The sequence below is a fragment of the Pseudophryne corroboree genome, chromosome 8, assembly GCF_028390025.1.
Source record: "Pseudophryne corroboree isolate aPseCor3 chromosome 8, aPseCor3.hap2, whole genome shotgun sequence".
NCBI lineage: Eukaryota > Metazoa > Chordata > Amphibia > Anura > Myobatrachidae > Pseudophryne > Pseudophryne corroboree.
The window spans coordinates 2299076-2316710 of record NC_086451.1 but is presented as its reverse complement, the minus strand read 5'-3'; the positions used below and the strand labels follow the sequence as shown (position 1 = coordinate 2316710).

General features: G+C 51.7%; 1 protein-coding gene across 1 annotated transcript in view; it reads right to left on the bottom strand.

The window, feature by feature from the left end:
• The window catches only part of LOC134948063 (ficolin-1-B-like), a 153865-nt gene that overhangs the window by 62418 nt on the left and 73812 nt on the right, over positions 1 to 17635 (bottom strand). The window contains exons 4-5 of the mRNA XM_063935820.1: positions 6387 to 6440; positions 3003 to 3038 (exon numbers count right to left, since the gene is read on the bottom strand). Of these exons, the coding sequence (XP_063791890.1) occupies positions 3003 to 3038; positions 6387 to 6440 (90 nt within the window). The remainder of the gene's footprint in view (positions 1 to 3002; positions 3039 to 6386; positions 6441 to 17635) is intronic.

Below are 17635 nucleotides of genomic sequence, written 5' to 3'. Positions count from 1 at the left end.
ATTGGGTCCTAGATTTATTGGACCATTTCTCATTATCAAAAAAGTCAATCCAGTTGCTTTCCGGTTACAGCTACCAAAAACGTTACGAATCGGAAATACCTTCCATTGCTCTTTGCTCAAACCATATGTTTCATCTAGCAGATTTCCTCGTAAAAAACCTCAGGGGAGATCACCAGTTAATGTACAGGGTCAGCAGGAGTTCGTGGTTGAGAAGGTTCTCGATTCCAAGCTGTCCCGGGGTCGGCTTTATTTTTTGGTGCATTGGACAGGTTATGGTCCTGAGGAAAGGTCGTGGGTCCTAGATAAGGACCTTCATGCCCCAAGGCTCAAAAGGGCATTTTTTCAAGAATTTCCTCAGAAACCCGGATTTAGGGGTTCCTTGACCCCTCCTCAAGGGGGGGGTACTGTTAGGCGCCGAGGGTCCGCTCGTCAGTGCGGCCGGCGCCTAGCAACGGGGACGCCACTGTCGGATCGTGTTCCCCGTTGCTGGGTCTAAGTTTATATCATCACTGGTTTCCTGGCTGTGTAGCATGCAGCTGCACGGCATGTTGTAATTATCACTCATCTGTTTCCCTGGCCATGCAGCTTGTCAGCTGCATGGCATTTAATCCAATCAGCCTCCAAACAGCTGATTGGAAGACTCTCTGTTAAAAGCACTCCCAGGACTCCTCACAGACGCCGGTGATAGCTTCCTGTTTGCCTGATTCTGCTGCAGAGAGAGTTCCCAGTCCCGGTCTGTTCGTTTGTTCCTGTTCTCAGTGATCCAGTACTCGGAAGTTACCATCTGTTCCTGGAGTCTGACCGAGCACCTTTAACATCTGGTGGTGTTCGTGAGTCGCGGCGCAGCCGTGTGTTGCGGCTTGTCCGCTACTATTTATTATTGTGTTTATTTTGAGTTCTGGTGCTTTGCGGAGGATTCCGCTTCCACAAGATCCACTCTGGTGTCCAGCGGTGCCGGATAGGAGTGTCGGATCCGTGGATCCTTGGTTGTCCTTTTCCCTGGCGGCTAGTCCGCACATACCTTTTGATTTAGTTAAGTTAGCTTGTAACCCCTGGCTTGGTTGCTTAGTCAGAGGGCCCCTTGTTATCTCCCTGTCTCGGACTTCCCCTTGTCTCCCATTAAGACCTGCGGGGGCATCGGGGTTGGGCAGACATAATCCGCCCTTCGAACGCGGCTGCCATGGGCTCAAGCAACCATAGTCTCGCAGGGGATTTCTGATAACACGGGCGAGACAACGGAGTTAGGGCGCCAGGGGTTACTAGGCTCTCCAGCTCCCACAACCTGTATTTCATTCCTGTACTCAGATCTCTGCCATAAGATCTTCTCCAGTCTGGAGTACAGGAATCGTAACATAGACGCTATTTTCATCTTACCTGAATAAATGGTGGTCTGGATAAAAGTTCTTGTGTCTTCTATCTCCTTCACAAGGAGCAGAAAACCGTACCTGGGAATTTAGCTGGTTCCTTGTCCTCAGATGAGAAGACACTGGAATAACAGAAGGATCTTGTTTGCAGCTTGATTCTGATTACAGAGTTGGCCACACTGAGAATGAGAAGATGTGTCCACCCCTCCTGTCATATTGACAACAGAAGAAGTAACAGGATTGCAGAGGCTGGACCTTTGCATGGAGATTAGACTCGCGTCTCAGGTAAGAGACAGGACTGAGGTGCTGGGGTCTGAAGGTAAACATTGTCCAAGTACACATCTGTTACAATTCCCATTTGTGAAGCTGAGAAAGGCAGCCCCTTGATACATCAGGACTATTTATTATTGCCAATATTGTTGGAAATGTGTGTGTACAGTGAGTACGGAGAGTAACAGTACACACCAGCGGATGCCTTACAACTATAATCAGTCCAGTTGCTTAACCAGTGGATTGGTATACTGAAAGCTAGTGGAGGTCCAGCCATACTCACTGTGTTACAGACTGGTCTAGATGGAGCGGAGCGCGGTATCGTACAGCTCACCAGCATGTGGATAGCGTTGCAGTATACCGGAAACACGGCTTGGAGCACGAATATTGCAGGTCTTACTGGAGCTAAGTGAGGCACTGCTGTGTTCCACCGTGTCGCTCATACAGTGTAAAAATGGCGCCACACACGGTACTAGTTTTGGCGGCCATCTTGGTTAATAAATGAAGTTTCCCTGGAAGAGCCATTGTTGAGTCTGCGCAGTAGCACTCGCCATTGTCAGGAAATATCTGCTGTGGCCCCTCTGTGTGGTTTCCATAGTTCTCATGACACCTGTGAAAATGCCCTAGTTACCAAGCTCCGTAAAGCTCAGTTTTTCTTAGCTTTTCCCCTATAGCCAACTCGTTATCCATTTTATCCTATAAACTACAGTACTGCATTACTTTTCAGAGCGGGACAGCGCCAGGCAACACTGCGGGCACATACGTGTTACAGTCCCAACCCATACAGCAGACTGCGGGCACGCACAGCAATGCAGGTAATGCCCATTCTGCAGGTGGATGCCATCCAATATATAGTTGTTGCTGCTTTAAAGAGGAGATATATATATATATTTCATCACTGGAAGGTGGGCGATCCAGGTGACAGGTGCTCCTCGTGTCAGGCTGGAGCGCGGGCCATCGCCGGGCTGTGGCAGGGTGAAGCTGGGCATGTCTCTCTGCAGGGTAACTCCGATGGTAGCTGGCAGATATTTCAGATGGTTCAGGGCCACAGGCTGATTTCAAGCCGGCCACTGATGCGGGTAGTCGGGTACAATTTAGCCCTGGTCTCTGGGGTAAGTAAGAGCTAGACCTGACCAGGCTGTGGTGGCTCCAGTACCCAGCTGCGGATCTGGCATCAAGCTTTCCATGTTTTGTGTCCAGCAGGTGCTGAGAAGTGACTATAACACAGGTGGATGGCCGAGGGGGCAGGGATCCGGCCGGTCAGAGCGGCCATCTTGGCTGCTATGCCTCCTGACTGATCACGTGTGTGTGTGTGTGTGTGTGTGTGTGTGTGTGTGTGTGTGTGTGTGTGTGTGTGTGTGTATTTACCTGGAGCTCCCGGAATCCCCGGTATTCCTGGAAAACCTGTAAAAAAATAAATAATTACATTAAAGAATGTACACGACACAGTGATTCTATAAGGTATATGGAAAATCCATACCATAACGATTGCCTACAGTGTGTGTATATGTATATAGTACTATGACATGTATACAATGTCCATACATCTGACAGAGTGCCCGGGAAATCCGTACAGTCCCTACACAATGTAATCACCACCGAGACATGTTACATAATCCTTAGATGTTCCTTACAGAGCGCACTGTATCATTACTGTTAGTAAATAGTCTTAGGAAGTCTATATGCTGCTTATATATTCTATACAATGCTTAGGAAATCTAAATACTACATATACAATATCCAGGATACACAATGTAATAGAATTTATAGGTACTGTGTAGATTCCTCCCATGATACCAAGAGGGGAAGTGGGGTACTACTTAGCCAGGCCGGGGCATGTTGGGGGGGCCAGACAGAGCCCCTGGTCAGCCCCCCCGTACACTTGAGTGGTGACTGCCACTACTCAGCAGCAGGATCTCTCTGCCACCCTACGCTGCTGTGTGCTGAGCTGCAAATGGTCAACGGAAGCTGCCACCACTGATCAACAGACTCCTCCCTCCCTACATGATGGCGGTGAGGTAGGGATGGACGCTCGCACTATGCCTCCCTCCCACACTGTGCTGACCACTATATAAACTTATATAACTTTTATTCGAGGGCATACTGTCACGCCTCTCGGATTTGGCCATAATCCCCCCCTCCCCTGCCTTACCCTTGTAGCTGGCCCATCTGAGCTTTGACGGCCCTGGATTCCCCTAGGCCAGGGGTGTATTTACAGTGGGTGCCAAGAGAGAAGCTGCTATGGAGCCCGGATATTGGGCATAAAATTAATTAGGACACTACTATGCGTCACAATATGAACAAAGACACTACTATTGGGCATAAAATTAACTAGGGCAATATATGGGGCATAACGTGAACTAGGGCACTGCTATTGGGCATAAAAGTAATTAGGACACTACTATGGGGCATACAGTGAACTAGGGCACTACTATGGGGCATGAAATGAACTAGGGCACTACTATGGGGCATGAAATGAACTAGGGCACTACTATGGGGCATGAAATGAACTAGGGCACTACTATGGGGCATGAAATGAACTAGGGCACTACTATGGGGCATACAGTGAACTGGGGCACTACTATGGGGCATACAGTGAACTGGGGCACTACTATGGGGCATGAAATGAACTAGGGCACTACTATGGGGCATGAAATGAACTAGGGCACTACTATGGGGCATACAGTGAACTGGGGCACTACTATGGAGCATGAAATGAACTAGGGCACTACTATGGGGCATAAAATGAACTAGGGCACTACTATGGGGCATGAAATGAACTAGGGCACTACTATGGGGCATACAGTGAACTGGGGCACTACTATGGAGCATGAAATGAACTAGGGCACTACTATGGGGCATGAAATGAACTAGGGCACTACTATGGGGCATAAAATGAACTAGGGCACTACTATGGGGCATGAAATGAACTAGGGCACTACTATGCGGCATGAAATGAACTAGGGCACTACTATGGGGCATAAAATGAACTAGGGCACTACTGTGGGGCATAAAATGAACTAGGGCACTACTATGGGGCATGAAATGAACTAGGGCACTACTATGGAGCATAAAATGAACTATGGCACCACTGTGGGGCATGAAATGAAGTAGAGCACCACTATGGGGCATGAAATGAACTAGGGCACTACTATGGGGCATGAAATGAACTAGGGCAATACTATGGGGCATACAGTGAACTGGGGCACTACTATGAGGCATACAATGAACTAGGGCACTACTATGGGGCATGAAATGAACTAGGGCAATACTATGGGGCATACAGTGAACTGGGGCACTACTATGGGACATAAAATGAACTGGGGCACTACTATGGGGCATACAGTGAACTGGGGCACTACTATGGGGCATACAGTGAACTGGGGCACTACTATGGGGCATAAAATGAGCAGCCACTTTAGAAATAGGTGTCTTTTTAGCATTGGTATGGTGTTTTTAGGCAATATACAGCATTATGATCATCTATAAATGTTTAGAAAATCTCTCCAATTCCATCAGCAATGGAGCCCTGCTCTGTGCCTGGGGAAGCTATATAATGCCTGAGGGGGCTTTTAGGTAAAGTATTATATAGACAATAATGTTCTCTGAAAAGCGAATCTGTCACATGACAATTGTATCTACCCCTGTGCGCTAGGAACTAGTATAGACTTCTGTAGCAAGAATAATTGATCGCTGTAATAACAGTATTTGGGGTATGGGTGCTCCTGGTGACCGGACCCCCGGGAGGCTGACGAGGCACGCTAGGTGCCAGGAGGAGGGCTGAGAACCTGACCTCTGCCAGCCACGATGTAACTGTACAGTGCCTCCATACATTATATTTATATGAATAATGGGGGTAATTCCAAGTTGATTGCAGCAGGAATTTTGTTAGCAGTTGGGCAAAACCATGGTGGTCATTCCGAGTTGTTCGCTCGCAATCTGCTTTTAGCAGCATTGCACACGCTAAGCCGCCGCCTACTGGGAGTGAATCTTAGCTTATCAAAATTGCGAACAAAAGATTCTCAAAATTGCGATTAGACACTTCTTAGCAGTTTCTGAGTAGCTCCAGACTTACTCGGCATCTGCGATCAGTTCAGTCAGTGTCGTTCCTGGTTTGACGTCACAAACACACCCAGTGTTCACCCAGACACTCCTCCGTTTCTCCAGCCACTCCCGCGTTTTTCCCAGAAACGGCAGCGTTTTTTCACACACACCCATAAAACGGCCAGTTTCCGCCCAGAAACACCCACTTCCTGTCAATCACACTCCAATCACCAGAACGAAGAAAAAACCTTGTAATGCCGTGAGTAAAATACCTAACTGCATAGCAAATTTACTTGGCGCAGTCGCACTGCGGACATTGCGCATTAGCGACTAATCGCTCCGTTGCAAAAGAAAAATAACGAGCGAACAACTCTGAATGACCACCCACGTGCACTGCAGGGGAGGCAGATATAACATGTGCAGAGAGAGTTAGATTTGGGTGGGGTGTGTTCCATCTGCAATCTAAATTGCAGTGTAAAAATAAAGCAGCCAGTATTTACCCTGCACAGAAACAAAATAACCCACCCAAATCTAACTCTCTCTGCACATGTTACATCTGCCCCACCTGCACTGCACATGGTTTTGCCCAATTGCTAAAAAAATTCCTGCTGCGATCAACTTGGAATTACCCCCAATGTGCATTGTTAGTAGCCTGAACAATACAACAGGTACAACCACAGTATGAGACAATTGTGTATGGTCTGTCACCTGGCAATCCCCGCGCTCCTGGTCTCCCCTGCTGCCCAGCTCTTCCTTGTTCACCTAAAATATAAAGTACATTGACTGATCTCTGATACATGGAGGCCGAGTAAACATGAACAGTGACTACTATAACCCGCCTTGTGGCGGTGTGGAAGTGATGGATGGTATGGTGCCTCTCCTGCTGCCAGTCACCAGGTGCCTCCAGTGCGCAGATCTCAGGAGGCACCTGGTGGAGATATAGGTGGACACTGTGGAGAAGGCTGGTGGGGATGGGCTGGGATGACGCATTTCCACTGAGCATTTTGCAGGTAATTAGGCCTGATGCTCGCACACAGCAGAGGCAGCCATTTTGTGTGCCATACAGTATTCCTAAGATTGCGCTCTAGTAGTGACATCAGCAAGGCGTGGCAACTGGCAGTAGGCTGTGTACTAATGATTATCCAATACTCTATTAGCAAACATTTAGCGTGGTAACATTGTCTCTCTATTAATGGCTGGCTGCGGTAGAAGATGCGCCTCCGGTATCCTATATTGCTATAATGTAGACTTGTGTAAAGCAGGGGGCGTCTCTGACATGGAGAAACCCGCCAGCTGGGAGCCCCCCCATCATCAGCCCTCGTATAATACTTAGAGCATGGGCGACGCACACAGCCGGCAGACATTGTGGGTAAAAAGAAACAATACTGTTTCCTGAATTTACTTGTACAAATACCCTCATAACCAATACTCTGTATTACAGGGAGAGTGCGGTTACCCCGTATTACAGGGAGGGTGCGGTTACCCCGTATTACAGGGAGAGTGCGGTTACCCCGTATTACAGGGAGAGTGCTGATACCCCGTATTACAGGGAGACTGCGGTTACCCCGTATTACAGGGAGAGTGCTGATACCCCGTATTACAGGGAGGGTGCGGTTACCCCGTATTGCAGGGAGAGTGCTGATACCCCGTATTACAGGGAGAGTGCGGTTACTCCGTATTACAGGGAGAGTGCGGTTACCCCGTATTACAGGGACAGTGCGGTTACCCCGTATTACAGGGAGAGTGCGGTTACCCCGTATTACAGGGAGAGTGCGGTTACCCCGTATTACTGGGAGAGTGCGGTTACCCCGTATTACAGGGAGAGTGCGGTTACACCGTATTACAGGGAGAGTGCGGTTACCCCGTATTACAGGGAGAGTGCGGTTACCCCGTATTACTGGGAGAGTGCGGTTACCCCGTATTACAGGGACAGTGCGGTTACCCCGTATTACAGGGAGAGTGCGGTTACCCCGTATTACAGGGAGAGTGCGGTTACCCCGTATTACAGGGAGAGTGCTGATACCCCGTATTACAGGGAGAGTGCGGTTACCCCGTATTACAGGGAGAGTGCTGATACCCCGTATTACAGGGAGAGTGCGGTTACCCCGTATTACAGGGAGAGTGCGGTTACCCCGTATTACAGGGAGAGTGCTGATACCCCATATTACAGGGAGAGTGCGGTTACCCCGTATTACAGGGAGAGTGCTGATACCCCGTATTACTGGGAGAGTGCGGTTACCCCGTATTACAGGGAGAGTGCGGTTACCCCGTATTACAGGGAGAGTGCTGATACCCCGTATTACAGGGAGAGTGCGGTTACCCCGTATTACAGGGAGGGTGCAGTTACCCCGTATTACAGGGAGAGTGCTGATACCCCGTATTACTGGGAGAGTGCGGTTACCCCGTATTACAGGGAGAGTGCGGTTACCCCGTATTACAGGGAGAGTGCTGATACCCCGTATTACAGGGAGAGTGCGGTTACCCCGTATTACAGGGAGAGTGCTGATACCCCGTATTACAGGGAGAGTGCTGATACCCCGTATTACAGGGAGAGTGCGGTTACCCCGTATTACAGGGAGAGTGCGGTTACCCCGTATTACAGGGAGAGTGCGGTTACCCCGTATTACAGGGAGAGTGCGGTTACCCCGTATTACAGGGAGAGTGCGGTTACCCCGTATTACAGGGAGAGTGCTGATACCCCGTATTACAGGGAGAGTGCTGATACCCCGTATTACTGGGAGAGTGCGGTTACCCCGTATTACAGGGAGGGTGCGGTTACCCCGTATTACAGGGAGAGTGCTGATACCCCGTATTACAGGGAGAGTGCTGATACCCGGTATTACAGGGAGAGTGCGGTTACCCCGTATTACAGGGAGAGTGCGGTTACTCCGTATTACAGGGAGAGTGCGGTTACCCCGTATTACAGGGAGAGTGCGGTTACTCCGTATTACAGGGAGAGTGCGGTTACTCCGTATTACAGGGAGAGTGCTGATACCCCGTATTACTGGGAGAGTGCGGTTACCCCGTATTACAGGGAGAGTGCGGTTACCCCGTATTACAGGGAGAGTGCGGTTACCCCGTATTACTGGGAGAGTGCGGTTACCCCGTATTACAGGGAGAGTGCGGTTACCCCGTATTACAGAGACAGTGCGGTTACCCCGTATTACAGAGACAGTGCGGTTACCCCGTATTACAGGGAGAGTGCTGATACCCCGTATTACTGGGAGAGTGCGGTTACCCCGTATTACAGGGAGACTGCTGATACCCCGTATTACTGGGAGAGTGCGGTTACCCCGTATTACAGGGAGGGTGCGGTTACCCCGTATTACAGGGAGAGTGCGGTTACCCCGTATTACAGGGAGGGTGCGGTTACTACGTATTACAGGGAGAGTGCGGTTACTCCGTATTACAGGGAGAGTGCTGATACCCCGTATTACAGGGACAGTGCGGTTACCCCGTATTACAGGGAGAGTGCGGTTACTCCGTATTACAGGGAGGGTGCGGTTACCCCGTATTACAGGGACAGTGCGGTTACCCCGTATTACAGGGAGAGTGCGGTTACTCCGTATTACAGGGAGAGTGCGGTTACCCCGTATTACAGGGAGACTGCGGTTACCCCGTATTACAGGGAGAGTGCGGTTACCCCGTATTACAGGGAGAGTGCGGTTACCCCGTATTACAGGGAGAGTGCGGTTACCCCGTATTATAGGGAGAGTGCGGTTACCCCATATTACAGGGAGACTGCGGTTACCCCGTATTACAGGGAGACTGCGGTTACCCCGTATTACAGGGAGAGTGCGGTTACCCCGTATTACAGGGAGACTGCGGTTACCCCGTATTACAGGGAGAGTGCGGTTACCCCGTATTACAGGGAGAGTGCGGTTACCCCGTATTACAGGGAGACTGCGGTTACCCCGTATTACAGGGAGGGTGCGGTTACTCCATATTACAGGGAGAGTGCGGTTACCCCGTATTACAGAGACAGTGCGGTTACTCCGTATTACAGGGAGGGTGCGGTTACCCCGTATTACAGGGAGAGTGCGGTTACTCCGTATTACAGGGAGAGTGCGGTTACTCCATATTACAGGGAGGGTGCGGTTACCCCGTATTACAGAGACAGTGCGGTTACCCCGTATTACAGGGAGAGTGCGGGTACTCCGTATTACAGGGAGAGTGTGGTTACCCCGTATTACAGGGAGAGTGCGGTTACTCCGTATTACAGGGAGAGTGCGGTTACCCCGTATTACAGGGAGAGTGCGGTTACCCCGTATTACAGGGAGAGTGCGGTTACTCCGTATTACAGGGAGAGTGCGGTTACCCCGTATTACAGGGAGAGTGCTGATACCCCGTATTACTGGGAGAGTGCGGTTACCCCGTATTACAGGGAGAGTGCGGTTACCCCATATTACAGGGAGAGTGCTGATACCCCGTATTACAGGGAGAGTGCGGTTACCCCATATTACAGGGACAGTGCGGTTACCCCGTATTACAGGGAGAGTGCGGTTACCCCGTATTACAGGGAGAGTGCTGATACCCCGTATTACAGGGAGAGTGCGGTTACCCCGTATTACAGAGACAGTGCGGTTACCCCGTATTACAGGGAGGGTGTGGTTACCCCGTATTACAGGGAGAGTGCGGTTACTCCGTATTACAGGGAGAGTGCGGTTACTCCGTATTACAGGGAGAGTGCTGATACCCCGTATTACTGGGAGAGTGCGGTTACCCCGTATTACAGGGAGAGTGCTGATACCCCGTATTACTGGGAGAGTGCGGTTACTCTGTATTACAGGGAGAGTGCGGTTACCCCGTATTACAGGGAGGGTGCGGTTACCCCGTATTACAGGGACAGTGCGGTTACCCCGTATTACAGGGAGAGTGCGGTTACCCCGTATTACAGGGAGAGTGCGGTTACCCCGTATTACAGGGAGAGTGCTGATACCCCGTATTACTGGGAGAGTGCGGTTACCCCGTATTACAGGGAGAGTGCGGTTACCCCGTATTACAGGGAGAGTGCGGTTACCCCGTATTACAGGGAGAGTGCGGTTACTCCGTATTACAGGGAGAGTGCGGTTACCCCGTATTACAGGGAGGGTGCGGTTACCCCATATTACAGGGAGAGTGCTGATACCCCGTATTACAGGGAGAATGCGGTTACCCCGTATTACAGGGAGAGTGCGGTTACCCCGTATTACAGGGAGAGTGCTGATACCCCGTATTACAGGGAGGGTGCGGTTACCCCGTATTACAGAGACAGTGCGGTTACCCCGTATTACAGGGATGGTGTGGTTACTCCGTATTACAGGGAGAGTGCGGTTACTCCGTATTACAGGGAGAGTGCGGTTACCCCGTATTACAGGGAGAGTGCGGTTACCCCGTATTACAGGGAGAGTGCGGTTACCCCGTATTACAGGGAGAGTGCGGTTACTCCGTATTACAGGGAGAGTGCGGTTACCCCGTATTACAGGGAGGGTGCGGTTACCCCGTATTACAGGGAGAGTGCTGATACCCCGTATTACAGGGAGAGTGCGGTTACCCCGTATTACAGGGAGAGTGCGGTTACCCCGTATTACAGGGAGAGTGCGGTTACCCCGTATTACAGGGAGAGTGCGGTTACTCCGTATTACAGGGAGAGTGCGGTTACCCCGTATTACAGGGAGGGTGCGGTTACCCCGTATTACAGGGAGAGTGCTGATACCCCGTATTACAGGGAGAGTGCGGTTACCCCGTATTACAGGGAGAGTGCGGTTACCCCGTATTACAGGGAGAGTGCGGTTACCCCGTATTACAGGGAGAGTGCGGTTACCCCGTATTACAGGGAGGGTGCGGTTACCCCGTATTACAGGGAGAGTGCTGATACCCCGTATTACAGGGAGGGTGCGGTTACCCCGTATTACAGAGACAGTGCGGTTACCCCGTATTACAGGGAGAGTGCGGTTACCCCGTATTACAGGGAGAGTGCGGTTACTCCGTATTACAGGGAGAGTGCGGTTACCCCGTATTACAGGGAGAGTGCGGTTACCCCGTATTACAGGGAGAGTGCGGTTACCCCGTATTACAGGGAGAGTGCTGATACCCCGTATTACAGGGAGAGTGCGGTTACCCCGTATTACAGAGACAGTGCGGTTACCCCGTATTACAGGGAGGGTGCGGTTACCCCGTATTACAGGGAGAGTGCGGTTACCCCGTATTACAGGGAGGGTGCGGTTACCCCGTATTACAGGGAGGGTGCGGTTACCCCGTATTACAGGGAGAGTGCGGTTACTCCGTATTACAGGGAGAGTGCTGATACCCCGTATTACAGGGAGAGTGCTGATACCCCATATTACTGGGAGAGTGTGGTTACCCCGTATTACAGAGACAGTGCGGTTACCCCGTATTACAGGGAGGGTGTGGTTACTCCGTATTACAGGGAGAGTGCTGTTACTCCGTATTACAGGGAGAGTGCGGTTACCCCATATTACAGGGAGAGTGCGGTTACCCCGTATTACAGGGAGAGTGCGGTTACCCCGTATTACAGGGAGGGTGCGGTTACCCCGTATTACAGGGAGAGTGCGGTTACCCCGTATTACAGGGAGAGTGCGGTTACCCCGTATTACAGGGAGAGTGCGGTTACCCCGTATTACAGGGTGAGTGCGGTTACTCCGTATTACTGGGAGAGTGCGGTTACCCCGTATTACAGGGAGAGTGCTGATACCCCGTATTACAAGGAGAGTGCTGATACCCCGTATTACTGGGAGAGTGCGGTTACCCCGTATTACAGGGAGGGTGCGGTTACCCCGTATTACAGGGAGAGTGCGGTTACCCCGTATTACAGGGAGGGTGCGGTTACTACGTATTACAGGGAGAGTGCGGTTACTCCGTATTACAGGGAGAGTGCTGATACCCCGTATTACAGGGACAGTGCGGTTACCCCGTATTACAGGGAGAGTGCGGTTACTCCGTATTACAGGGAGGGTGCGGTTACCCCGTATTACAGGGACAGTGCGGTTACCCCGTATTACAGGGAGAGTGCGGTTACTCCGTATTACAGGGAGAGTGCGGTTACCCCGTATTACAGGGAGACTGCGGTTACCCCGTATTACAGGGAGAGTGCGGTTACCCCGTATTACAGGGAGAGTGCGGTTACCCCGTATTACAGGGAGAGTGCGGTTACCCCGTATTATAGGGAGAGTGCGGTTACCCCATATTACAGGGAGACTGCGGTTACCCCGTATTACAGGGAGACTGCGGTTACCCCGTATTACAGGGAGAGTGCGGTTACCCCGTATTACAGGGAGACTGCGGTTACCCCGTATTACAGGGAGAGTGCGGTTACCCCGTATTACAGGGAGAGTGCGGTTACCCCGTATTACAGGGAGACTGCGGTTACCCCGTATTACAGGGAGGGTGCGGTTACTCCATATTACAGGGAGAGTGCGGTTACCCCGTATTACAGAGACAGTGCGGTTACTCCGTATTACAGGGAGGGTGCGGTTACCCCGTATTACAGGGAGAGTGCGGTTACTCCGTATTACAGGGAGAGTGCGGTTACTCCATATTACAGGGAGGGTGCGGTTACCCCGTATTACAGAGACAGTGCGGTTACCCCGTATTACAGGGAGAGTGCGGGTACTCCGTATTACAGGGAGAGTGTGGTTACCCCGTATTACAGGGAGAGTGCGGTTACTCCGTATTACAGGGAGAGTGCGGTTACCCCGTATTACAGGGAGAGTGCGGTTACCCCGTATTACAGGGAGAGTGCGGTTACTCCGTATTACAGGGAGAGTGCGGTTACCCCGTATTACAGGGAGAGTGCTGATACCCCGTATTACTGGGAGAGTGCGGTTACCCCGTATTACAGGGAGAGTGCGGTTACCCCATATTACAGGGAGAGTGCTGATACCCCGTATTACAGGGAGAGTGCGGTTACCCCATATTACAGGGACAGTGCGGTTACCCCGTATTACAGGGAGAGTGCGGTTACCCCGTATTACAGGGAGAGTGCTGATACCCCGTATTACAGGGAGAGTGCGGTTACCCCGTATTACAGAGACAGTGCGGTTACCCCGTATTACAGGGAGGGTGTGGTTACCCCGTATTACAGGGAGAGTGCGGTTACTCCGTATTACAGGGAGAGTGCGGTTACTCCGTATTACAGGGAGAGTGCTGATACCCCGTATTACTGGGAGAGTGCGGTTACCCCGTATTACAGGGAGAGTGCTGATACCCCGTATTACTGGGAGAGTGCGGTTACTCTGTATTACAGGGAGAGTGCGGTTACCCCGTATTACAGGGAGGGTGCGGTTACCCCGTATTACAGGGACAGTGCGGTTACCCCGTATTACAGGGAGAGTGCGGTTACCCCGTATTACAGGGAGAGTGCGGTTACCCCGTATTACAGGGAGAGTGCTGATACCCCGTATTACTGGGAGAGTGCGGTTACCCCGTATTACAGGGAGAGTGCGGTTACCCCGTATTACAGGGAGAGTGCGGTTACCCCGTATTACAGGGAGAGTGCGGTTACTCCGTATTACAGGGAGAGTGCGGTTACCCCGTATTACAGGGAGGGTGCGGTTACCCCATATTACAGGGAGAGTGCTGATACCCCGTATTACAGGGAGAATGCGGTTACCCCGTATTACAGGGAGAGTGCGGTTACCCCGTATTACAGGGAGAGTGCTGATACCCCGTATTACAGGGAGGGTGCGGTTACCCCGTATTACAGAGACAGTGCGGTTACCCCGTATTACAGGGATGGTGTGGTTACTCCGTATTACAGGGAGAGTGCGGTTACTCCGTATTACAGGGAGAGTGCGGTTACCCCGTATTACAGGGAGAGTGCGGTTACCCCGTATTACAGGGAGAGTGCGGTTACCCCGTATTACAGGGAGAGTGCGGTTACTCCGTATTACAGGGAGAGTGCGGTTACCCCGTATTACAGGGAGGGTGCGGTTACCCCGTATTACAGGGAGAGTGCTGATACCCCGTATTACAGGGAGAGTGCGGTTACCCCGTATTACAGGGAGAGTACGGTTACCCCGTATTACAGGGAGAGTGCGGTTACCCCGTATTACAGGGAGAGTGCGGTTACTCCGTATTACAGGGAGAGTGCGGTTACCCCGTATTACAGGGAGGGTGCGGTTACCCCGTATTACAGGGAGAGTGCTGATACCCCGTATTACAGGGAGAGTGCGGTTACCCCGTATTACAGGGAGAGTGCGGTTACCCCGTATTACAGGGAGAGTGCTGATACCCCGTATTACTGGGAGAGTGCGGTTACTCCGTATTACAGGGAGAGTGCGGTTACCCCGTATTACAGGGACAGTGCGGTTACCCCGTATTACAGGGAGGGTGCGGTTACCCCGTATTACAGGGAGAGTGCTGATACCCCGTATTACAGGGAGGGTGCGGTTACCCCGTATTACAGAGACAGTGCGGTTACCCCGTATTACAGGGAGAGTGCGGTTACCCCGTATTACAGGGAGAGTGCGGTTACCCCGTATTACAGGAAGAGTGCGGTTACTCCGTATTACAGGGAGAGTGCGGTTACTCCGTATTACAGGGAGAGTGCGGTTACTCCGTATTACTGGGAGAGTGCGGTTACTCCGTATTACTGGGAGAGTGCGGTTACCCCGTATTACAGAGACAGTGCGGTTACCCCGTATTACAGGGAGGGTGTGGTTACTCCGTATTACAGGGAGAGTGCGGTTACTCCGTATTACAGGGAGAGTGCGGTTACTCCGTATTACAGGGAGAGTGCGGTTACTCCGTATTACAGGGAGAGTGCGGTTACCCCGTATTACAGGGAGAGTGCGGTTACTCCGTATTACAGGGAGAGTGCGGTTACTCTGTATTACAGGGAGAGTGCGGTCACTCTGTATTACAGGGAGAGTGCGGTTACCCCGTATTACAGGGAGAGTGCGGTTACCACATATTACAGGGAGAGTGCGGTTACTCCGTATTACAGGGAGAGTGCGGTTACTCCGTATTACAGGGAGAGTGCGGTTACCCCGTATTACAGGGAGGGTGCGGTTACCCCGTATTACAGGGAGAGTGCGGTTACTCCGTATTACAGGGAGAGTGCGGTTACTCCGTATAACAGGGAGAGCGCGGTTACCACGTATTACAGGGAGGGTGCGGTTACCCCGTATTACAGGGAGGGTGCGGTTACCCCGTATTACAGAGACAGTGCGGTTACCCCGTATTACAGGGACAGTGCGGTTACCCCGTATTACAGGGAGAGTGCGGTTACTCCGTATTACAGGGAGAGTGCGGTTACCCCGTATTACAGGGAGAGTGCGGTTACCCCGTATTACAGGGAGAGTGCTGATACCCCATATTACAGGGAGAGTGCTGATACCCCGTATTACAGGGAGAGTGCGGTTACCCCGTATTACAGGGAGAGTGCGGTTACCCCGTATTACAGGGAGAGTGCGGTTACCCCGTATTACAGGGAGAGTGCGGTTACCCCGTATTACAGGGAGAGTGCGGTTACCCCGTATTATAGGGAGAGTGCGGTTACCCCATATTACAGGGAGACTGCGGTTACCCCGTATTACAGGGAGACTGCGGTTACCCCGTATTACAGGGAGAGTGCGGTTACCCCGTATTACAGGGAGACTGCGGTTACCCCGTATTACAGGGAGAGTGCGGTTACTCCGTATTACAGGGAGGGTGCGGTTACTCCGTATTACAGGGAGAGTGCGGTTACTCCGTATTACAGGGAGAGTGCGGTTACTCCGTATTACAGGGAGAGTGCGGTTACTCCATATTACAGGGAGAGTGCGGTTACTCCGTATTACAGGGAGAGTGCGGTTACTCCATATTACAGGGAGAGTGCGGTTACCCCGTATTACAGGGAGGGTGCGGTTACCCCGTATTACAGGGAGAGTGCGGTTACCCCGTATTACAGGGACAGTGCGGTTACCCCGTATTACAGGGAGAGTGCGGTTACTCCGTATTAGAGGGAGAGTGCTGATACCCCGTATTACAGGGAGAGTGTGGTTACCCCGTATTACAGGGAGAGTGCGGTTACTCCATATTACAGGGAGAGTGCGGTTACTCCGTATTTCAGGGAGAGTGCGGTTACTCCGTATTACAGGGAGGGTGCGGTTACCCCGTATTACAGGGAGAGTGCGGTTACCCCGTATTACAGGGACAGTGCGGTTACCCCGTATTACAGGGAGAGTGCTGATACCCCGTATTACAGGGAGAGTGCGGTTACTCCGTATTACAGGGAGGGTGCGGTTACCCCGTATTACAGGGAGAGTGCGGTTACCCCGTATTACAGGGAGAGTGCGGTTACCCCGTATTACAGGGAGAGTGCGGTTACCCCGTATTACAGGGAGAGTGCGGTTACTCCGTATTAGAGGGAGAGTGCGGTTACCCCGTATTACAGGGAGAGTGCGGTTACCCCGTATTACAGGGAGAGTGCTGATACCCCATATTACAGGGAGAGTGCTGATACCCCGTATTACAGGGAGAGTGCGGTTACCCCGTATTACAGGGAGAGTGCTGATACCCCGTATTACAGGGAGAGTGTGGTTACCCCGTATTACAGGGAGAGTGCGGTTACCCCGTATTACAGGGAGAGTGCGGTTACCCCGTATTACAGGGAGAGTGCGGTTACCCCGTATTACAGGGAGAGTGCGGTTACCCCGTATTACAGGGAGAGTGCGGTTACCCCGTATTACAGGGAGAGTGCGGTTACTCCGTATTACAGGGAGAGTGCGGTTACCCCGTATTACAGGGAGGGTGCGGTTACCCCGTATTACAGAGACAGTGCGGTTACCCCGTATTACAGGGAGAGTGCGGTTACCCCGTATTACAGGGAGGGTGCGGTTACCCCGTATTACAGGGAGGGTGCGGTTACCTCGTATTACAGGGAGAGTGCGGTTACCCCGTATTACAGGGAGAGTGCGGTTACTCCGTATTACAGGGAGGGTGCGGTTACCCCGTATTACAGAGACAGTGCGGTT